This window comes from Calypte anna, chromosome 2 (assembly GCF_003957555.1).
Source record: "Calypte anna isolate BGI_N300 chromosome 2, bCalAnn1_v1.p, whole genome shotgun sequence".
Classification (NCBI taxonomy): domain Eukaryota; kingdom Metazoa; phylum Chordata; class Aves; order Apodiformes; family Trochilidae; genus Calypte; species Calypte anna.
Genome location: NC_044245.1, coordinates 11,072,362 through 11,096,249, shown reverse-complemented (window position 1 = coordinate 11,096,249; position 23,888 = coordinate 11,072,362). Strand labels below are relative to the sequence as shown.

At 38.2% G+C, this 23,888-nt stretch overlaps 1 protein-coding gene across 4 annotated transcripts in view; it reads left to right on the top strand.

The window, feature by feature from the left end:
* DIP2C (disco interacting protein 2 homolog C) overlaps positions 1 to 23,888 on the top strand; it is a 301,441-nt gene that overhangs the window by 188,450 nt on the left and 89,103 nt on the right. For all 4 annotated transcript variants that reach the window (XM_030444421.1, XM_030444420.1, XM_030444419.1 and 1 more), the window contains 5 exons: positions 5,941 to 6,066; positions 6,895 to 7,104; positions 13,159 to 13,290; positions 14,625 to 14,744; positions 15,657 to 15,854. In XM_030444421.1, coding sequence (XP_030300281.1) covers positions 5,941 to 6,066; positions 6,895 to 7,104; positions 13,159 to 13,290; positions 14,625 to 14,744; positions 15,657 to 15,854 — 786 coding nt within the window. The remainder of the gene's footprint in view (positions 1 to 5,940; positions 6,067 to 6,894; positions 7,105 to 13,158; positions 13,291 to 14,624; positions 14,745 to 15,656; positions 15,855 to 23,888) is intronic.

Genomic DNA, 23,888 nt, shown 5'->3' with positions numbered 1-23,888 from the left:
CCAGGTGTTTTCCTTGATGCCACCTCAGTTTGGCTTCCTTGAAAGAGTCTTTCTTGTGGCTTCACTCATTTGTTAAGTATTTGACTTAAGGGTTTATCCTCTACTGCAATATAATTAAGACATAAATATTTAATATATGTACATAAATAACATCTTATTAAAAATCGTTTGGCATTCTAATTAGTGCAGAACATCAACCTTCTTGATCTTAATAATCTACCATTCTGCAAGCAAGTCAGTTGTGTTTGTGGTCTATCCCATAAAAAAGCAAGGAACCTTCTGAGTCCTAAGGCCATCCTGCTCTCAGTCCTATCATCATATTACCAGGAACTGGCTACTAAAGCAAGGAAGGATTGTGTCCAAAGGGTAAAAAAAAAAAAAAGATAAAAATAGCTCAAGAGAGGGGAGTTACATGAGGCAAAAAGCAATAAAAAGATGAGGTGGAGGAATTCAGATCACATCTATGTCTACCAGCAGCTTTATTCCCCAGGACTATGTTCCCTGAACGGAGGAATGGAAGTACCATTACTTCACAACTGGAAAACCAGGCTGCAGAAGATGGCAGAGACTCTTAATAATTCACATCTGTAGAGCAAAAATTAGTCAACAGCTTGTTTTTTCCACCATTGGGTTTCTTAAGCATCTTGTGATTGAATATCAAGATTTTATAACCACTGGGGCACTAAAAACTCAAACAGAGACAAGACTAGTTATAAATTTTATCTGTGACAGAGGTAGAAACCAACTTCTGCTATGCTGATTCTAGCAATGTGTGACTTCTGTCTTCAGCAAGTCTAATTTCTTGTCTTAAAAAGAAAAAGGACTGTGATAAATTAGATGAAGGCCTGATTTAAGTGCAGAAAGAAGATGCTGTTTCTCTTGTGTGTGCTGAGGCATTTTATACAAGGGGTGTGAAAACCAGTTTTATAATACGGAAATTTTTATTATAGCTGATGTTTACCATGAGAGGAGTGCCCTGTTTCACAATCCATGCAGAACTAACACCCAAATCCCTGATCCGTGAGAAGACACCACTTTCCTTACAGTATGCTGAGAGTTTGATGAGTCTATGGATCAAATGCAGCTACTACTGAATAAAGGAAGTCTCTGAGGCATGTTAAACTTATATAGGGAAAAAAATGTAACAACCCCTCCACATCAAGGCAGAATCCAACTGTGAAGTTCTTTGATTAGGTTTTTGTTTTTTTAAAAAGAGCTGAACAAGTAGGAGAAAACTCATTCTGCATCTAAAAGCTGAAGAAGTCTGGGGGAGGACTAGGAATATGCAGCATATTTCAAATGTCTCAGTTACAGTTCAGAGCTTTCAAGGACACTGTCTCTGGCCCAAGTAAGGAATGGGACATTCCTGTTCATGGAGTGTGAGGCAAAGAGCAAATCAGGATAATGCTCTGTGCCAAACAAGGATGCACATGTCGGGAGAGTGCTCTTGTAGCAGCTGTGGAGAAGCATGAGATACTTCAGCATGGCTCCGTGTGTGGACCAGGACATAGCTAACCTTGCTCATCACAAAATAAATGCTTTCTTACTTCGGGGAAGAAAGGCAGATCTGCTTGTGGAGTTCATCTGAGCCTCAGAGGATCATATGCTCTGCCCTCTCCAAAGTAAATAGGTAGGAGAGAACAGCTTGTCACGGAGGAAACTTGCTCCTTATTATAAATACACATACATTTGTACAAGGAGGAGGGGAAGTATTTCCTCCAGAAAACCCTTAAGTAAAAGTTCAGAGAAGACTTTTCCTACCCCAGAACCAATACCAAGCAGAGTAAAAGTCCTGGCCCTGCAAGCTCTCTTTCTGTATTCCTACCCAACTACTGACTAAAAAAAAAATTGTCATGTCCAACCCCCCTAGAAAATTACATTCCAGGTCCTCAAAAATGTAGGGAATAAATGGTTAAAAAACACTGTGTAAAAGGAGTGAACAGTGTGAGCGATCTGTAATTAACAGCGTTTGGTTCAGTATTTCTGGGAATTCTTAAAATTAACCTTTAAACACTGCCCACCTTTCAGCAGTTAATACAGCGATCTCCCTGACATCTTCTTTCGCCCAGTTCTCCCTGTTGAGAATAAGTTACTCCCTTCCACATTCAAAATGAGAAATCTCTGAGCACAGGCTCATTCCTCCTGCATGGCTGTGTGCTGACCCCCAGTTTTCCAGTTTCTTGCTGGTTTGTTATGTGAGTGGGATCCCATTGGGGCCATGTGCCTGTGGATGTCACTTTGTTCCACAGGAACAGAGGTGGACTGGCTCCCTTTTCCATAGACAGTCAAATGCACTGATATGTTGAACATGCAGCCATTAGATCACAGTGAGAGAAAAAGTCATGGAGAACACAGTGCCTGTATCAAGCTAGTGCTGTTTTAGTATGTATGGTAGTAGGTTGTCTTTTTTTCTAGGCCTTTTCAGTTTAAACAAGGAGCACAATATTGTGCAAAGTTAGGAGAAAAAACAGATGAAAAGTATATGTGCAAGAATATGTGCAAGCAGTGGAAAAGAACAAATCACATACAGTGTGATGGACACCATAGCACATCTCTCACCAAGATAAATGCAAACAGCTACCACACTCTTGCATAAAATTGATGAGAAGCAAATCACCAGGGTCACCCTTTGGAGAGGAATGTATGTTTCTGTTCAGGTTTAAGTCCATGCTTCATAAACCAATGAAAATAGATTATTAGTTATATTTTTGTTAACATTCCTTGTAATACATCATCAAAGTTGGCTTGTGGATAAAAAAGCAAATCTAAAACCTAGAGTAAAGGAAATCATGTGTATGGAAAATACTTACTTGAAGTTGATATTTGGTGGGTATAAAGCTACTTATTTCTTTCTGTCTTGCTGTGGTTACAGGATAGGTAGTATAACCCATGAGTCTTCAAATTCTCAAGTATTTTCTAATTCTCAGTCTGATTTTCCCTCTTCTCTCTGATGTCTCAGTACTTTAGGACTTAGAGTCTGGATATAAATGGCTTGAAGACTATTCATACCTTCATTAGTTCATTAGTTTAACAAGTACAGCTCTATACAAGACTTATCAAAATAAGTTGAAGAGCATCTTCAATAAGCTTTCAATCAAAAAGAAGACCATAAAAACTATGTAGGCCGTTACTCATTCTTTACCCAGTCCTTAGTCTTTCTTTCTATGCTTAGAGACACTTCATTTATCCAAGAATTTTATTCCTGAGAGAGAATGTTGTGAACAGAGTTTTCATCCAAGCATGACATTTTCTGCTGCCTTTTCTTCCTCTTCCCTAAAAGCCTGTAAGCTCTTGCTGATGGTCTTTGGACCAGCTCTGGACTGTCTGTCCTCAGCCTTTCCTAGGCACATGCCTGTGTTTTTTGGTGGTATCCACATTCTGAGTAATGCCTTCAGAATAGTTATCCTTGCAGGCTGAGCTGGGAGCTCAGTGTGTGTTCTGTCTTCCCTTTTTTAAATTCAGTTTCTTATATTTTTCATTGCTTTTGCATTCCTGTGGGGCTTGGGGTTGTTTTTTATTTTTTAATTTATTTTATTTTTAGTAATCTATACTTTGGTTTATTTTATTTAATCCATTACAAATAAACATTATCAGGCATGTGCTTTATTAAGAAAACAATTCAGTTCCTGGACTCCTGTGGACTCATTTGAAAATCAAAACTCTGCAGAGGGTTTTTTAATTAAGCTGATGAGTTTACCTTCTTACATCAAAAAAAGAAATCAAAGAATTCACAAGTTATCAAATGTCCAGCTGTCAATAAGCATTTTATAATGATTTTGTCAGCTGTCCTCCCTAAAAAACCTATGAAGAATTTAAATTTGAGTTACACTTCATCTCTTACAGTATACTTAGAGTATCAATACTTACTTATCAATACTTACAGTAAAAAACAATCCTAAAATCAACAATATGCAAATAATTCTTCATGTCTTCATCAGCAAAATTTATTCTCTTCCAAAAAATGCTGTAGAGTTTTGTTTTGTTTTTTTTTAAAGGGCAAGCTCATTTTTTCTTCCTTGATATTCTTAATTGCTATCCTTTTTAAGGAAAACCAAAAATTTTCTGTGTTGGATAAGAAACACAAACTTATTAATGAGCATGTCCAGTCTTGCATGCATTATTGGCATTGGAGTGGAGTGAACAGGCTTATAAGAACTTATCTTGGGGACATGCTGTTAGGTAAAGACATTGTATATTTTCTTAGCCCGATGGTTGTCACTTAAACATTTCATCAGGTTTTAATTATAAGAAAGACTTAAAACTTTCTACTTTAAAATAATGACAGGAGAGAAAATACTTTCTAGTGTAATGTTAGCACTGCAACCTTCCCTGTGTTGGTCCATCAGCCACATGGATCCATTGTCTTTTGAGTATACTTTTCCACCTTTGCTGTTGGCCTTTCTTGCTTTGCTTTTGCTGACATTCTCATCCTCTTCATGATTTACAACAAAAAACAACACAAAAGTAGGTAACAACATTCTTTCTCTTAGGCTTACCTTTTCCTGCAGCCTTTCTGCTGACAGGTGCTTACACCCTGGCAAAAGGTAGGGAACACTGTTATTAAAAATGAGACATAGTGGCTTTTCAGCAAGGTGTTAGCATCTACTGCTTCCAGTCATTCTTTCCAGTTGTTACTTAAAACAAGTTGCTTAGACTGATGTGATCCAACCAACAACTCTTTAAATGAAAATACATGTACTCTTTTCTGTTGCTTTTCTTGGGGAACATTGCCTATTCAGAGCTGCCACCACATCAAGACAGGAGTAGGAGACAGGTTGTGTGCTGCCAAAGCAGCCTACAAGGATGGTCTTCCAACAATCTTAGCAGCAGCAGAAGCAAGATCACTCTGGGTTAAACCTTCTTCATGACTTTACAGATGGGAACAGCTAAATACTGCACACTTGCTGCATTTTCTACAGCTGACTGGTTAAAAGGCAACTTCTGATGTGCTTCCAGTTGCTGCTCAGTGCGTGGCAACTTCTTAAACCATAAGTTTGTTGACTGTCTTTTGTGTACAGTCTCCTTGTGTACATCTGGTCCCAAAACCATGGAAATGCACAGACAAACCATGCAAGGAAACTAAAGAAGACATTTCAATGGATAGTCATGGTAATAATTACAAGATTTGCACAGAACAAAGTAATTTATCGGAACATTACACTGATATCTCTTAGACATGATAAGTGCTGTTTTTCATACTTCAGGAGGCAGACAGCTATTATATACACATGAAAGGTAGAAAAGCTCTTCACTGGGGGTGTCCCCATGGAGAAGGGATCTGTTGGATGCTTTGGAGCAGGCTGGTGTGAGCTGTATTTAGTACACACCTGCAAAGCATGAGGCCTGCTCTAAGGAAAGCTCAGGAAAAGCCCTCGTGCTTTTTCTTCTCATTCTGCCTGAAGCCAAGTGTACGTAATACGTTTCTGTCAGTAAAGCTAAGTGAAAGAGACAGGAGCAGGTTATGGGAATGGGAGGCCTGCTGCCATTTCTGTTGTGACATTTTACATACCTTTTACCTTTCAAGCAAATTTTCCTGTTCACTTAGTCTCTGTGACTTTTGTGTAAGTTGAAAACGTCACTCAGTTGAAAAAAGGGTAATGATAATACAGCACAGTTTCATTGGGAACAGTAATGGCTGCTGAAGTAGCAGTTTTTGGTGGGACAGAAGTTTGCACTGGGGAAGTAAAGTTCCAACTCTGCAACACTGCTCTGGGAATATCATACAGCTCAAAAAGGCTTGTTTGGTGGTCTGGCACTTTCCACTATTATTGCTTTTTCTGCAGGAAGTCCCTCTGAGATCCCATGAGTTTCTGGGCTTACATCAGTCACTACATGGTGCCAACCTAACTGGCACTGAATTAACCTGGGTACACGTGCACTGAAGGTACAAACAGCTCATTTCTGTCTGAATGCTGGCCTGAAATCTCTCTTTTCTTCCAGATGTCCACACAGAAGCAGTTCAGGCAGCCCTTGCTAAACATAAAGAAAGGAAAATGGCAGTCCCTATGCCCTCAAAACGACGTTCGTTGGTGGTCCAAACATCAATGGATGCCTACACACCTCCAGGTAAGCATCTTGGTATTCTATGAGTATTTTTAAAACAGTTCTCTGTGCTGCTATGAATTAATAATTCACCTGCACAGATAGTAATGGAAATGTCATTTGAAGCACATCAAGCATAACATTGAGGTATTTTTGAAGAGGAGAAGGTGACCTGAATGGCTGGGAGTTCACCTGGGGCAGTTGGCATGATTGCTTTGTCCTTGGTGGTGCCTCAACTTGCCTTGGTCCTTTTGATCTCATGAGGACCTAAGTATGGCCAGCTTGTCATATTTTCTGTGATTAAATTTTCTAGTCCGTAACACTGTAATGGAATGTTGTCTTTACAAATGGCCGTGCCATTCCTTTCAAATATATGTGCTCTTCTACCTGCTAGACTGTGAAAATACCCCACATGCACTCTCATACTCACTGAATCTAGCTGGGACTCCATTTCTCACCGAAGGGTGGGTTTTTGACTATGGGAAAAGTTTCTCACAGACTTTGTGGAGTGAGCCTGATAAAGTATTTTGGGTATTCGGTACTGTTAACACATAGTTGGGGATCTTCAGAAGATTCTCAAGCCACATTTAAAGGAAGAGTCTTTTATTATCCTTCTCTTTATACAATAATACACAAGCCATGACCTTAGATCATGGAAGTTCTCTTGGTACACTTTTATTAACTGGGTTTTTTTCAGGACTTTCTGTATTACAGACTTTCTTATTATGTTTGCCTACCTTAATGAGTTTTCCTTAATAGCAGTTATCTTTAGATTTGTAATATGAACATGCCTTATTTCTATTAAGAAAACCCCAAGGCACTGCAAGCTAACAGGCTGGTTTTAATTACTAGATACTTCTTCTGGTTCAGAAGACGAAGGCTCCGTGCAGGGCGACTCCCAGGGAACTCCCACCTCCAGTCAAGGGAGTATAAACATGGAACACTGGATCAGTCAAGCGATCCATGGCTCTACCACGTCAACCACTTCCTCCTCCTCGACACAAAGTGGAGGCAGTGGTGCTGCACACAGACTAGCTGATGTTATGGCCCAAACTCATATAGGTCAGTATATGGGAATTCTCCTAATGTCCAGTTTAACATGAATTATCTCTCTCCCATTCAGCTGGTGCTGCTATATGAACTTTGGTAAGAGTGTTTTCTGTGTTTTTTTTCTTTCTCCATTTATTATATGGAGAGATAGTCATATATTCTTATTTCATGAGAAATGTTTTAAATTAGCCATTTAGATTTAGGGGTTTGTTTACATTGTGGCTACCAGTGTCTAGCTGTTGGCCCCCAAATATCTTAAAATGTACAGTTGCATGACTTCTATTACTTAACATAGAAGAGATCTCTGTTGGCTCCATCAGTAAGGCAAATCAGGGAATGCAGCATTAGAAATTGCTTACACATGAGTTTCCTCTACTTATTTGCATCATTTGAGTGATTTTTAATAATTCTGATAATGGTATTTCTTTAGTGTATTTTTTTCTGCCCTTAATTGAATCTACAATACTTGGATTGGGATATCTGGCTATTATATTCCTTTGCAAATTCTTTTATATACCTTCAGAGAAGAGATTAGTTGATATTGTTTATATCCTTTGGGAAGATCCTAAGAAGTCAAAGTTTTCTTTACATTAGGGCTAAGCTTCACAGACATTAATTATTTCTGAATATTGTGCCAATGACATTAGTCTTCATTAAAATGAGGCAGCTATTCAGTTAGGCATGTGGAAAGCAAGGCTTGTTTTGCCCTTATTCTCTGGTAACTTCTGTTTATCATGTGCTTTGGGTGCTGTGTATTTTGGACTGTCTCACTGAAAATCTCTTGGAATCTGTATTGAAACAGATAAGCAACCTTGCTACTGCTGTACCATACATACAAAATGCAGTTTTGTGTGACTGTTCCTCAATGGATCTTTCCTTCTCAAGTCTATATAACAAGATACATGAAAGTATCTTAAATGTTACTGATTATATGTGCTGAACAGTAGTCCATATCCCTGGTTTTTTCACTCTGTATAGCTTGATGTAACACCTGTATTTTCATATAAATAATCTTCTCACCACGGTCTGGAATTGCTGAATTGCAGTCAAGGGAAGAGTTTCTATTGTATTCTTAAATTCATGTTAAATGAATAGCTTAGAACCTTGTTTTAGAAACACATACACTTCTGAACACATTAATCATTGCATTTGGTTATTTTCTGTGACTTCATCTTGAAATGCTAGAGGAAATTATAGCACAGAGAATTACATTTATCCAAACTCTAAAAGGTTGCATTACTCACACACCAAGTCCTAACGTGTCTTTAAATATAGCTTCTTTATAATGTGACATTTCAGTAATTTAAATCTGGCACAGTAAGTCTTTTATAATCACTGAGTTTGCGATAAATAATATAGAGCTAAATTAAGATGGCAGTATTCTGCAGAAAAGGAAAAACTACTTCTTTTACTTGGTTTATTTTGCCTTACTCCCTTCTTTGAAGGAAGCAGTTAAGCTTATCTTAGTGCATACATATTTTTATTCATTCTGACAATAAGATACCTTAAATTGTTGTGATGTAGTAATGTAAATGTCATTTGGATACAAAACATGAGTGATATCTGCTAATAGATTGAGATCTTAAGGTTACCATCAGTTGTTCTTGCTATGACCACTAGAAATGTAAGACAAACTGCTCTTACATAACTGTAAGATGTATTTTTTCAAGGATGGTCTGCTTTCTGTAACAATTTGAAATGAATGCCTCCTTTGCTTCTTTTCAATCTGAAGAGTTGGATTTTGCATTTAAATGCAATCTAAGAGATTTTAAATATTGCTACAGATAGCCTTGTTCTTTAGGAGGCAGCATGCCAGTGATCACAGATGAATAATCCTCTTTGATAGTGGAGAGGGTGAGAGAAGAGAATGATCCTGTTCTCTGAAGCTTCTCAGCTACTTGAGACAATTTGTTCTTGATCATGAGGATCATATATTCCCCTGGCTTGAGGTTAGTTTGGTGCAGAGCTGTACTCCAGAGACAGATCAGCCTGCAAGACAGAAATCTTTAAATATGGCAAGTCATACTGCCATGTTCTGAAGATGCCAATTTTGATAAATACAAATTTAAGGAGCAAGAGGGAAGACCTTTAATGGTAACCAAAAAGAGCCCCTCCATTCTGATATCCACTAGGATTTTAACTTCAGAGTGCATCACAGAATCAAAGGGAGATTTTACCAGTTTAAGTACTGTAATTCAGTCCTGAGCAGGGATTTGATAAAAGCTTTGCCTGTAATATAATCAGAGTTCAGCTTTGTGGGTAATTTTGATAAATTGCATAATGTATTATATGCTTTTAATGTTATACTGTTCATTTCATTTGGCTGCTGCTACTGCTCAAATTATGGCAAATGTTCCAGTTTAGGGCAGATGTCTTTTAAATATTTATTATCAGCTTTAAGATGCTCAGGTGTTTGTACTAAGATACAGAGATAATCTCTAGTCTGGCATACATTGCTCAGTTGTGCTGGGTAAATCTAGAACTTAGAGGTCAAGCCAGTGAAATCTGGCCCCATCTTTGGGTCAGTACTTTATATATTTCTGTCTTCAAGCTTTCATTTATCTGTATTACAATTTTTTGATCTGTACATATGTAAAAATCAAGGAAAGAAAGCACATCCCAAAGCTCAGAAGATTCGTGTAATAAAAATCACAGTCCTAATGTTTTTAAATTTATATAAACATCTCACTACAAAATTTTGATCCTGTTGTGCAATTATTGTTTCTTTTAAATGCTTCAAAGGTGTTTCTCTTTGAAAGCAAAAGGATACATAGATTTCTAAAAAGTAAACATAAAACCATGTGCCATTGGGCATGAGTGATAGTTCTCTGACAACTTTAAAATTCCTATAGGAATGGGAATGTTGACTTATAATACAGGAGATCAGTTAAAAATACTTTCTGTCACCTGGACATCAGTACAGGAGAAATCCAGAGGATGGAAAAAGCCACAGACCTGACTCTGGATTTCCCTTCCCTGACAACCAAAAGAGTCAAGTTCTTTGGGAGAAAAAGCTACATTTTCTTCAAGGATAGTACTGCAGGGATGCTTTTTGAGTTCCCAGAGACTTTGTATGTGGTGCCTTTGTGTGCTTCCAGACTTCACTGCGAAGCATTCCTCCACTTCTTCACGAAGAAATTTCTCCGTTCCTTCCACGTTCCCAAACACGGGGCTCTGTCAATGGACACACTGTCCCTAGGTGCATGTGCTCTGCATTGTTGGTTCTTTCTGATTTTTGTGAATTGGGATAAATTATATGACTCCAGTGACAGAAATGAAGAGAACCTTAACTGGCAACAGCTGTTCTGTCTGTGATCTTCTAGTGGAAGAATATTGGAAGAGATGGGAAGAGGAGGTGACGCCAATATGTGTGTTTGATGGAGGAAATACTTTGAAGTCATGCAGCTGTCACAGTTTCTACTTTTTACTCAACAGATGTGTCAGGATCATTATTCTTACCTAAACCTCAAACACAGCTTCAAGTTACCTGACCTAAGACCAAGCAGCTCTATACAGATTGTGTCCAGTTTAATCCTGGATTGACTGTTCTATACATAAAAAAGTAAATTTCACATAACGTAACAATTACCTTTTCTTTAGAAGTCATTCAGACCAAATTTTTGTCTGTATGACTGTCTCCAAGCCTGACACTGAGAAGGGAACTGACTGAGGATTTGTCAGTCTGATGGATAACACAGCTGTAGATACTGCCATGATAAGACATCTGTTAAGCAGATACTACAAAGGAACATGGCAACACAAATCTGAATGTTTCTCTTCTGCTAGATGGGGGGATCCTCTTAATGGAAATGAAAATAGCAAGGTACCCCACTCTTTGGCCAGCCAATGGTGGCCACTTTCAGGAAAGAGTTTCTTTTAGGTAATTTCAAATGCCAGTGCTTCTTGTTCAAAAGGAACCCTTTTACAAAAAAGCAGGATACTTCTTTCTCATATTATTTCACTCTACTCATCACCATGTGTTACAAAGAAGTATTTGGTTGCAAGATCTGAAGAGCATCACTGCTCTGTGGTGCTTTAGATCACATATATTCTCTCCCCAGAATTAAAAAAAATAATTCATTTCAGTGCTAAAAAGTGAAAGGAGATTTGAGTCACTTTGCCTTGTAAAGTCTTCAAGATGGAAATACTTCACTAAAAAGATGTAAACAATTATAGCTAACTTTAAAAATATGTTTTCATGTTACTAATAGCTGACTAGGTACAATTATTTTCTTAGTCATAATCTCTCCAGTAGCACAGCAAACCTGCATTATAAGCAAAAGATAAAAAGATAAACATCAGCATTTTTAAATTGACTTTGTTATTGGGTAACTCAATCATGATCTATAAAAAGCTCTTGCCACTTAGCAAGAAAGGGCAAAAGTTGTGCTGATTCTAAAACAGTTGATGATGACAAGACAACTAAAATGAAGACATTATGCAACCAATTATCAGTGCTAAGCTTCATTGTCTAAGCTATTATACTTCAATTGGTCACTTACAGCAGTATATAAGGTGTTTGTTTCGGTAAAATTATAACAGTGGATGTGATCAGACTCCAAAAGTTCACGTGTGTAGGATATAAGATGTTTTTCAGTTACACAGTAAAAGCCTTCTCATATTTTTTTCTACCAGATTTTATGATGGAGTGATAAAGTTCAGTCCTTATGATGTTCATGAGTATAAACATTAAACAACAACTGCAGACATTAAGAGCATCTCTTAATTTTTCATTATATTTTCTGTCAAACTTAAACCTCAAATGAGAGGTACACAAAACCAGGTATTTAATAGAACATCCTGTCTCTGTGCCTGTAGCCATAAAATCAGTCTTCTCTGTTGATAGCACACGAATTTAGGATTGAATGCACAAGAATTACCATGATCCACAGTTTAGGAGTCATGAAAACTCTATAATTGCATTTGAGGTGAAATTTGCTGGAGAAGTTCGTTCAGCGTTACAGCACCTTAATTCTTGCAGGACAGATATAATAAAAAGCACATCTTGGGAACAGTATTGGAACAAGATGGAGTTTTTGCGGAATTTTTGCCTTTTTAAAGACTCTGACTATTGCAAAATGGAGTGCATTCCTCTCCACTTCAGTGGCAACAGAATGAAGTCCTGCCTTCTGCATCTCAGAGGCTGCTGGTGATCATCTATGTCAATTGAGAGCAAAGTTGTTACTTACTTGTGGTATTTATCTCCACCTACTCTAATGCTGATAAAAAAATGGAAAACAATTATGAGACAACGCATAAAAATAGTACAAATACGTAGACAATACAGACACAGACTTGAAAACATGGGGAAACAAATTGGTAGCATGCTGAGCTATCAAACTATGAAAAAGAAAAGATTAGCTCTGTGGAATTCTTTAGCAGTGCTGGCATGAGTCAGACCAAATTGTGTTTGCCTGCTGGAAGGGGAGTCTTTGTTATGTGGAAGAATTGAAATAGCTTTGTCTAAAAATAGTAGACAAGCAAGTGTCCATGCAGAATGCAAAGTTCATGTTTCTTTACATTTTCTTCCTTCCCCTTGGATTCCAGCCCTGCTATGATTGATTTTTTTCCTAATATATGAGCAAATTCCTATCTTAACTAGAAGTGGCATAGGCAAAGCACAGAGGTTATAAAAGGGATATGCATTAGAACTTCCAAGTGATTGACAACATACTGTATTGTTTTTATTGAGCAAAACCAGTATAGTAATCTATAGGAAATATATTTATTTGGTGTTTTTCCTTTTGAGGCTATTCACAAGCTTTAATTTAGTATAAAATTAAACATCAGTGAAGAACCTATAACTTCTTTGTATCTTTTTTTTGTGTTTGTTTAGCCCATTGCTTATATGATTGCAGATATACCACCCCGCTTTTAATCAGTGGAAACTGTTTTTATTAAAACCATACTGTACACTATAGATGTATGCATTCATTTTGTTCATTAACTTCAACACCTGTTCAGATGTTGGGGAAAAAAAATTAAATATGCTTTCCTCTCGCCTTTGCTTTTCTGCCCTTCAACACTAAAGGTACATGGCTAAACCTTTTAACTTATTTTTCACAGAAAATCATTCTGCCCCTCCAGATGTTACCACTTACACCTCAGAACATTCAATACAAGTAGAAAGACCACAAGGATCAACAGCACGTGTGGCACCAAAGTATGGAAATGCTGAACTTATGGAGACTGGTGATGGTATGTTTGTTTCAAGTAGCATAAGCTTTTTAGTGGTTAGTAAATGCATGTGCTTTTTATTTTTTCTGGGAACTTTTAATTTATAAACATATACAAAGTTGCAGCATCTTTACAGCCCTAAAATAAACTGTTATAAATGAGACTGATACAGATAAAGACTTCTTAATCAGCAGAGCTGATTCCCTATAGAAATTGTTTGGCAAAAAAAGAGCAGTGAATCTCTTTAAATCTGCTTTTATCATGCCTCCTGGTTACAGCTGGTCTGTTTTTTAAATGGCAAAGAAAGTGACAACCTAGAATGGCTACATCTTGAAAAGTGACATGTTTGGAGGTTTTTTTGTTTGTTTTTTGTTTTTTCATTTTTTAAAAAAACAATTATTTGTAAACCCTTTCTTATTTACTGCTCTTCTTTTCCAAAACTTACTAAACTATCTTTCAGCAAGGTGTGGAAATGTTGACCAAGTGTATTGGATCTAAACCTAGCAGCTTCAGCTCTAAAAACACCTGGTAAAAGTTACAGAGCCAGCCTTTCAAAAGGGTAGGAAGTTGAAATTCCTGCAGTGGAATGACAGAAAACAAGTAATGCAGGAACAGATGACATGAACTTTGTGGAGAATTTGCACTTGATGAGGGAACAGGAAAGGGGAGGTGACTGATAGGATTACATCATAGAAGTGGCCCTTGCCCAGCACTGCTTTTCATAATTGTGTTTTTTGAAGTGCTGTATGAGCAAGCACACTCCCTTTGGAGTCTGCTGCCTGGTGGGTTTGGCTGTAGGGATGTTCAGAGGATACAGGGTCATACTGAAGTCATACAAAAATGTGAACCATATTTGAGATGGATACAGAACAGATGACCTCTGTGGTGTAAAGAGCAGCCCAGAATAAATGATGGGGCAGAGCCTGTGACCCAAACTCCTTGCCAAGCTGCAGTCTAGTCAGACAATGTTGGTATAACCAATAGTCATGGGAAAAGCCACTTCGTGCCTTCTCACTAGCCACTGCAAATGCCACCTAGAAGAATTCCTAAGATTACTGAAAATTGTTGTAGGGAGGGTTTTTTCACTCTGCTTCTGTCCCTCATCTATGTGCTGTTTCCCATCTAATTTTGCAAGCTCACTCTGACCTTGTTGTATTGTTTTTATTTAAACTGGGCATCACTGTTCCCTTTTGCTGAAATAATCTTAATGTCTTAATATTGAATACTGTCATAGTATGGCATGAAACTGTGGTTGTGGTGGCCTTGCAGTCCTGGACTTTTTCTTACCCTACTCAACATCTGGTAGCATTCAGTGTAGAAGTCAACTGATGTCTCCATTGATCCCTCTCCTCCAGGAGTACCTGTGAGCAGCAGAGTGTCAGCAAAGATCCAGCAGCTGGTCAATACCCTGAAACGGCCCAAACGACCACCGTTACGAGAGTTCTTTGTAGATGACTTTGAGGAATTATTAGAAGGTAAAATGACTGTTTTTCAAATGGTTTGGGGCTCTCTTGTAAAAACTGTGTATTTTTTTACTTTCACGTTGACTTTCTAGACAGCTAAACAAACCCTCCCTGTCCTGGCATGTACCAAAAAGCATCAGTATTCAGTGAATTTTCTTGTAGTGAGCTTGGACTTAGTGCCACAGAGTCAAAAGTCTCTTGTTTGCTCCTGGTTCTGCTTCTGAAAAAAAGACAGAAGAGTGCAGAGTAAACCTTTTGCTGTAAGAATGTTCAGCTGTGAGTTACAGCCATTGCTTTTGAACACCAGTAGGAGAAAACCTGTGAGGGAGCATATTAAATGTGCACATCTTTTGTGTAACAGAAGAGCATTGCAAAAATCAACTACATGTAAGATAGAAATAAAGTCAATTGATGGAGTTGTTTTTTTTAAGAAGGATGGTGCTTTGAGAATAAAGATTTCCCAGGAGATAAAAATAGTCTTCATAATAGTTTATAACAAACCACCTTGACAGAACATGACTTAAATCAGTCTGTTATAGATGATATGTTAAAGTATCCTTTCTTTCAGTAGTTGTGCAGCTCATCTCATTAGTGCTTTTTACCAGGTAAAAGTATTATACATCTCTAAGGATAAAGAAAGGTTGATTATATCAGAGATAAATATATGCATGCTGCCTCAGCAGTTTCTTTCTCTTCTTGTAGAGCTAGTGTAAGGATAAGCATATGCATTCCTGAGATGTTTCAGTTGCTTCATTTCTGCTAAAAGTTAATTATTCTCTTGCATTTCTCTGCTGCTTCTCAATACCTTCTAACATGCTATAATTTTCAGGATATTTTGCAAAGGTAACTTACTCTCTTGGTTGCACAGGTGTACATAAGGCGTAGAATTTACATGGTAACTGTGTATCTTTTCATAATCATAAGTTCAACAGCCAGATCCAAACCAGCCAAAGCCAGAAGGAGCTCAGATGTTGGCTATGCGTGGGGAGCAATTGGGTGTGGTTACAAACTGGCCGCCTTCTCTGGAAGCAGCTTTGCAGCGATGGGGAACCATCTCACCAAAAGCTCCTTGCCTAACCACTATGGACACTAATGGAAAACCACTGTATATTCTCACTTATGGTGAGCCCTTCAAACTCTTTCTGTTTTTATATGTTGTCTGTGTGTACAGGAAATGCATATACTTACAGTGGAAAAAGTGCTCTAAGGATGCATGAATGCATCATGAATGCTATTTCTGAGTAGAGTAAGATAATTCTGTTGGTGTCTGAGTGTGAATTGCTAAGATGTTATAGTATGATTTGTCTCACAAAGGAAAAGAGCTGAGTAGATACAACTATGGAATCAAAGACTGTAAATTAAAACCACCTTTTAAATAGAAATACGTGTCTAAACCCATTGCCCTTGGGTATTCCCCGGGCACACTTCTGCAAAAGCAGTGCCCAATACACAAAATTCACCAGCTTCCTGAATAAATTAAACCAGGATTTTTTCCCATGTTCTGCTGACATTGTAGTAATTGTGATTTGAGTTATTCCTCCTGATATGTAGGTGTACATCTAGCAAACGTGCCCCCTTGATTTTGGGGGCAGATTTGGCAGGATATACTTCACTGTGACCTTTGTTATGTTCAATACAATTCAGTGTATGCTGCCTGACAATGTATTGCAGCCAGGAAAGGCCAAATAAAAATAAACATAAGGATATCTCTGACAAACAACTCCCATATAGCTTCTAATTTTGATACGTCCAGGGGACATCTGGGAGATGTTTCAAGGAATTACTATGAACAACTGCCAGATTTTGAAAGCAAGATGGAACATTTCCATATGTTATCGATATAGATATAACAACAAATTTGCTTTTTTTATTTCTACCTTTTCAGTGGCCTAGAGTTCTGTGCAGAGAATGTTTTTACATGCTATGACATAGAGGTCTGTCTGTTTTGTTTAGTGCTAAATACTCCTTTCCATTCGGGACTTGGACTGAGTTATGGTCCCTGGCTGAAAAGATGTCTGCTGATAGTTTGGCATTGCAAATATAGTTGAAGGCTTTTAAAGCATAACAGAACCTTTGCAATTGAAGGTCATGCATGAAACATTTTCCCTTCAGGTTCCTCAGAGTTAAGAAGTTACTTAAATTAGGGGACAAACATATGATTCACCACTGATCAATGTTTTTCTTCCTTAAGGACATTTCCTTGGAACTAGAGAAGAATTTTAAAGTTTGCAATTACATGTTTGCGGAAGAGCAATTCGTATCATCTACTGAATGCCCTAAATAAATTGGACAGGAAAGGAACTGAAGATGTTAGTGGGAATCAGACCATTTTTCTGAATATTGGACTCTGTCCAGAGAGTCTGAGCATATGTCCTGCTTTGCCTGAAGCTGTAGTCTGAGTAAATCAACCTGAGGAACTCATCCACATGGCACACAGAGCCACTTAGCCCTCTTCTCTGTCCTAAGCTAACTCTTTTCAAACTTCTTTTCTAAATTGTCTAAATCCTGAGAAAAATGGTACTAGAATTCATTATTTCATTATATTTGGCAGCACTTCAGGATACAATTTTTGTTGTTGCCTTGCAGTAGTTTTCTGAGGTCAGACAAAATAATTTTTTTTTTCTGCTTCTTTTTATAAATAAAAGAAATTGCAAACCACATCATTTCATAAGAGATTTACTGACTTCTTTTCTGGTGGCTAGATTTCAAGCTGACATTCTCCTTCATGGGAAATGTCTCTTACTGTGCCACAGCAGTTTTCTTTACTTAAATAACAACTGCTTTTGAAATATCATTAGCATTACATCCACTTTCCATTTTATTGGAGACTTTATGAATGTATTGCTGTAACTGTTCCACCTTTCATGCTTGTAGTATTTTCTACCAAATGTGGGCATGGCATTTTTTAAAGTTGAACATTAATAAACATTAGGCCTTGAACTCAGTGAAGACACTCTTATTCATGAATTTTTATTCCTGCGTGTAGTTCCACTGGCCCTGATGGTAATAAATTTTTAAAAGATGAGCTTAACCCACAATCCTCCTACATGGTATTAATGTAACACTTCATTTCCTTTCATGCATGCTGTGATCAGATGACTAATATTTTAAAAAACACTGAGGACTTTCAGTATCTACTGAGTTTGTACCTCCCAGTTACTTTCAGGTTCTTGGCCAATTTAAGGGAACACAATTCCCAGGATTTTTCATATGCATACTATTTTGGCAAGTAGTCAAGAGTTTTAAGAATAATGCTTAATATCTAGAGGTTCAGTCTTTCAACCTGCTACCAGCATGGTCACTGTGCACCTCTTGAATATTTTATATATGTTTACTATTTGTGCTTCAGTTCCATGTCACAGTCTCTTATGTCTTCATGGAAATCCTCTTTATTTATCCTCCAACTTTCTGTTAGGATGAGGGTCCCAAATAATGTCTTTTGATCCCTATTTTTTTTCTTACATAGCATCTCCTCCTGTTTCTTTTCTCTTCAAATCACAGGTTTCCCTGCTTATTCCAGACTTCTTCCCATCTTTCCAAACTGGATTCCAGGAGTGTGTCTGTAGCTCACAGCTAGGTCATAGCCCATCTGAGTAAAAATACTCCTTTGATGCCAAGCATATTCATCCTCTCCTCTTTGGATCATTGTAGACAATATTGCCATCCTGCCTGCTACCGGGGCTGAAAATTAAGTATCATACATGACCCAGACATTTCTTAAGTTTTGTACAGCCATTCTATTTCAAAATGCAGCAGGTTGTTTTGAGAGCAAATCTTTTCAAATTCAGACTTTTTTTCTGGCCCTGAAAAATGTGGTGCTGGCCTGTTGCATTTCTCCAGGATATTTTCATACATCCTCTTGCTTCTGTCACATGCTGAAAAGCAAATCTGAGAGTCCGCAAATTTTTTTTCTCCAAAGGCTTCCTCACAGCTCTTTTCTCTCCTGTCCAGTGACATCTGAGCACGGTCATGGCCAAAATCACCTGGGGGTTTACCAATATCCTTACCTAACAGTGACTGAGGATGTTATGACAGAGTTAGTGTGGGTTTCATGGAGAATGCTGTAGATTGTCATGTGCTGCTGTGCCATTAGGGGAACTAGTTTAAAAAAGTTATTCTTTCAGCTGTTGCTTAAAATCAGCTCTGCCATCCCACTCCTCTTCAGGGATTCATCTAATTTGTAATGCCTTACATCTCTTGTGTCTCTTCTAGCATTTTTTTTTTAACTTTTTGTCTTTGTATCATCTTAGTTCTTCATCTGTCTCAGATTATTCTAGATAGAAGAAATGAGTAAGTGCACTTCTTGTACACTTGATCTTTTTTTTTTTGAGCAAGTTTTTGAAGTGGCTTGCCTCAGTGCTTGAAGTTCTCAGTGTCCCAGTTGTAATCTTTATTTAATGTACTCAAAACTCTTTCTAGTGAAACACTATGAGTATTACTTTTTTCTCAAATATTTTGTTCCTTTGGGAACTTGGCTAAGTGAAGAACATCTTAAGTTATTCACAATCCCTTTACAAATCAAGTCACTGGATGTGCATGAATTGAAATGTCTGAGATAGGAGAAGGAAAGAGTCCTTTATCGGATTTTATGTAAGTCTGAACTCTGGCTAGAAACCTAATACATGCTTTGAGGAAAGGAAGATGATTTCTGGTTCAAAGTTAATCACAGTAGTCAGGCATCCAGTTTTGGTATTGTTGGTATTAATAATGAAGAACTTAATGATTTCTTAGAGGAGAAATGGGAATAAAGGACAATTAAATCCTATCTAGTACTTATGCCGTTGCAGTTACTTTTCTTACTTAAAATATTTCTTCTAAGAAAAATCAGAAAAGCTGAGGAAAAGGTGAAATGCTGAAAGTAATTTGGGAGTGAACAAGTTTTGAGCTTTTTTATTATAGCCATTATTAAAAACAGCAAAATTATTACCATTTAACTACATCTGATTCAGAGATTATAATTTCCTTGATCTAATGCTTTTTGCCATCAGATTTTTTTTATACCATTTTCAGTATCTCATATACATTGTTTTGCACATCAGCAGCTCACCAGAGAGAAAAGGACTAGCAAAAAAGAGCAGATAAGGCTCTCTGGATAGAGAAGTATTTTTTTCTTTGTCCATTTGGGTTTTGTGGGGACAGAAATGCCTGAAAAATGCCATTTTTTTCCAAATGAATTGCCCATAAAAAGCTCAACACAACTGAAAGGATTTTGAGGGCAAATCATGCTGCCTTAGGAGAGATGATGTAGCTTATACTGAATATGCCTTGAGATGGCTGAAAATTACTTTTAAAAATCTGTATTTCAATCTATGAGTAAGACTGGAGTATCAAGCACTGTAATAGCAAGGTTATCTCTATTCTCAGTATGTTTGTGATCTTTTATTCTCTGCAACAGAACATTTTTTTTCTTTTCATTTGGATTTTTTCACCCAAAAGACAACAGCTTCATTTGCTGCTCAAGGTGGATCTAAAGATCTTGTGCAGAAAGGATTAACAGAGCAGCAGAACTGCAACTGTTAGTTTGCAAAGCAGAGAAAGTGCCCCTTTACCTGAATAGCATTAGGAAGTTTGTCATTTACACTGGGTTTAATAAATACTCGTGTTTCAATTTAGTTTAAGAAATGTCATTCCATGATATTGAGAAAATGAATATTTGACAAAATTATTTGCAGTTAAACTTTGGCAGTCTGGCAATTGCTGTGCACGGAGATAGGTAAGCGACCACCAGTTTGGCTTTGCTGAGTTAGTGCTGTGTGGTTCTGAAAAGCATCCTGAAGATGATAAGGAGATTGTCTGTGGTTTGTTTTCTCTCTGAATTTTCTTCCTGATACAGCTTTAAACCTTCTTTACATTCAACACAAATGTGCAGTCCTTTTACAGATTTGCGAAGGAAGAGGAGGGGGGGGGTTACTTCAATGTCATGTGGAAAGCATCTTATTTTTGTTAACTAGTCCCTTTTTCTGTGGTTTTTAAGACTTAGCGGTTTCCTTTGCCCTCATAATGTGTTGTTTAACCAGATGGGACTGACGATTAACTTGTTCCAGCTTGCTAGATTTTAATCAGTAAAAGATACTGTCCTCTGAATAGACTGTCGGAAAAAGAACAAGACTGAATACAAGTGAGATGTAAAATCTGTGGTTGCTGGTGTAGAGTTGCTATTTATCAACTAAATCAAAATTCTAGCAGCAAATTAAAAAAAAGGGACTCACCTGTCACAGGTGTTAAAAGTGCAGCTGCCAGAAAGCAAGATGCTGTTTTCCCTCCTGTCTGACTGGGAATATCCACAATGTCTGCCAGATAAAGCTTGGATTCAGTAGCGTAGAAGCACTTGCTGATTCCTGCTGGGCAGTGGGAATGCTCAGCTTTGTTTGTTAGTGTGTGAAGAGTGTTCAAGACCTCCTTGAAGGCATAAACGTATTACTTGGGCATCAAGTCTGGCAACAGTATTCTGGACAAGCGACAGAAGTGGCTACAGGATATTTAAGCATCTTTCAGAAAAGATTTGCATTTCAGTAAATGTTCAAGCAATTATATTGGGCAATGACAGATTCAGGGGAAAGCTTAATTTCTTGCCCTCTTGTGGAGTTATTCTAGATCTTGGAAAGCAACACTACAACTTAGTATGTTGATGGGATGTAGGAACAAGGTGTATTAGTGGCAAGGTGTGCATTAACTGGGTGTTGGTGGGTTTTCGTTTTCCAAAATCAACTTGGGAAACACTTCTGTGGACACCTGCCAGTCTTCTTAGTTTGGTAAATAGTTTTGTGACCTGAAAACTGAGGGGTAACTCAGGTGAAACATCTAGTGCCCTGCATTACCCATGGTGTGTGTGTGACTGGAAGACATGGCACAGGGTCTGTAGAGCCTGGGCCTCTTCTGGAGAGTACTGAAACACCACTGAACGCTCAGAGCTCTCTTTAGTAACTTAGCTCTGTAGATGACTTGCCAATTCTTTGTTTTTAAGTACAAGAAAGTACTTCATGTCTGGCTTGTAAGCAGATCAGAGCCTGTCAGAGACAAATCCTGTCCCTGGTGAGGCAGTGTAGAGCGTTGTTTGAAAGGACCCCACTGCAGTGGGGACATGGGCAGGAAGGTGGAGAAGAGGAGGTCTCAGAGGGTCTGCTCTTCACCTGGGGGGAGATTTGGGAAGCAGCAGTGCTGCTCAAGGGTCTTGCACCCACAGCACGTGCTCAGCCTTCTGCTCAGGTGCCATGGCTGGAAGGAAGGAGCTCAGGCACTGAGCTGAAACACGGGCTGATCCACTCACCACTACCTGAAACTCCTGCTCGAGTTTCCTGCATCTGCCCTCCTGTCTTTAAGCCAACTTATTAGAAGATTAATGGCAGTGTGTTTGTCTGAGGGGGACCAGTGCTTCATTGCACTCTGGCTGAGGACAACAAGACGGATCTCAGTGGCCCCAAACAGCCAGATTTGTGCTCTAGCCTGCCTAATGAAGATGGTTTAACTCACACAAGGATGGGCCTGGCAGTGCTAAGCCCTGTTTCAGAGGAAAAGCCTGGGATGAAGCACAGCTGGCCTCCTCTCCAAGCTTCCTGCTCCTGCTGTGCAGATGTGGCACTGTATAGAGGTCACAGCGAGGTCACAGCATCAGGATTTGTGGGAGAGGTTTTAGCAATCAGCTTTTTCCCAGTGATGTCTAATCTGTCAAGTTTGCAAAGGAAGAATTACACTGAACTGCAACCTAGGCAAAAACAAGGAAGGAAACACTTCAAAGATTTCCTTCTTCATAACATCCTTTGTTACTGAGGGCTTTTATTCCACAGTCATCAAGTCCTTTGTGTTCCTTAGTGACAGTGGAAAGGCCAAACAGCCAAGGTGTCAAAATAAACACTGTTCAGTCCAGCTCTGGTCAGAGGATTGTGCCCATCCACCAACCAAAGATCTAGCCCTGGATGATTCTCACATGTCTGGCTTTAGCTTTTGGATTACTGCTGCCTTTATAGCCCTTTTACAGCTATATACTCTGTAAGAAAAATTAGCAGCTTCCTGTTGAACAAGACTGAGTTCAAGATCTGCATAGACTCTGCTCTGCCTGCCCTGGGCTGCTGCTGCCTGCACTGGAGCAGAACTGTGGCAGCTGGGGGCAGGCAGAGCCTGCAGGGGCTATGGAGCTGTAGGGGTTGTCAAAGAGACCGTAGTATATTCCAGCTCCTTCCCAGCTGAATGTAAACTACCTTCTTTGTTCCAGTTTCCCTCAGTTTCATACCCACATGCACATCCAGTTAACTCAGCTAATTAACATGGTTTGGTATTGCACCAGTAAATAAAGCAGGAAAGGGCTGTGGTGGCAGAAAATTAAAGTCTTTCCTGACTATGGAAAATTATTAGGGGTATTTTTTTGTGTGGTTAAAAGTTTTAAACAGAAAGGTGAAGAATTAGGGAGGCAGCCTTATATGCTCTGTGTTTCAGAAGCTTAACTAAGATTTTGGCAATAAAAGAGCTTTGTGAAAAAATGTATTTAAAGACTTAATTATTTAAAACTTTATTATGAAGTCTCCCTTTATGGCATCTTTGAGACAACTTAATTACTGCATCTACTCTGATCACTTACATGGAGATGGTTGTACAGCATACCTGGTGGCATCTAAAAGAATGCATCTAAATACTTTCATATGAACAGCCATTGGCTTTTGATGAAAATATTGTAAAATAGCAACTTTGATAGACGAAAAATCATTATGAATATGTCACAAATGCAAATTTAAGACTTCTAACAGATTTAATGTCCATGGCTCAAACAGAACTTTCCATATCAGCCCCTTCTGTCTCACAGAAAAGAAATTAAAAATTCAGTGCTCGTTTCAGTCCTGAAAGTGTTTTGTGTAAAGATGGTTATTTCTTGCAATTCAGAAATTTTGCCAAGATTCTGATTTCTGTTCTCCTATTTTCTTTATCTTTACTAATTGCTCTTTCAGTTTGTTGCCACTGGAATTTTAATATTGGAAAACTTTAAAAAAAAAGAATATACGCTTTCTTAAGGCATCCTTATTTTTATCTTCCTCATTTGTCAAGTTCCAGTGTTGCCTGTAGCAGCAGGGATGTGTTTAAAGACTTTCTTTCCATCAAATACAGGTGGTTCTGCTGTGGTGCTGTGAGAGATAATCCTGTAGATGTACTCCAGTATCTGTGCTGAGT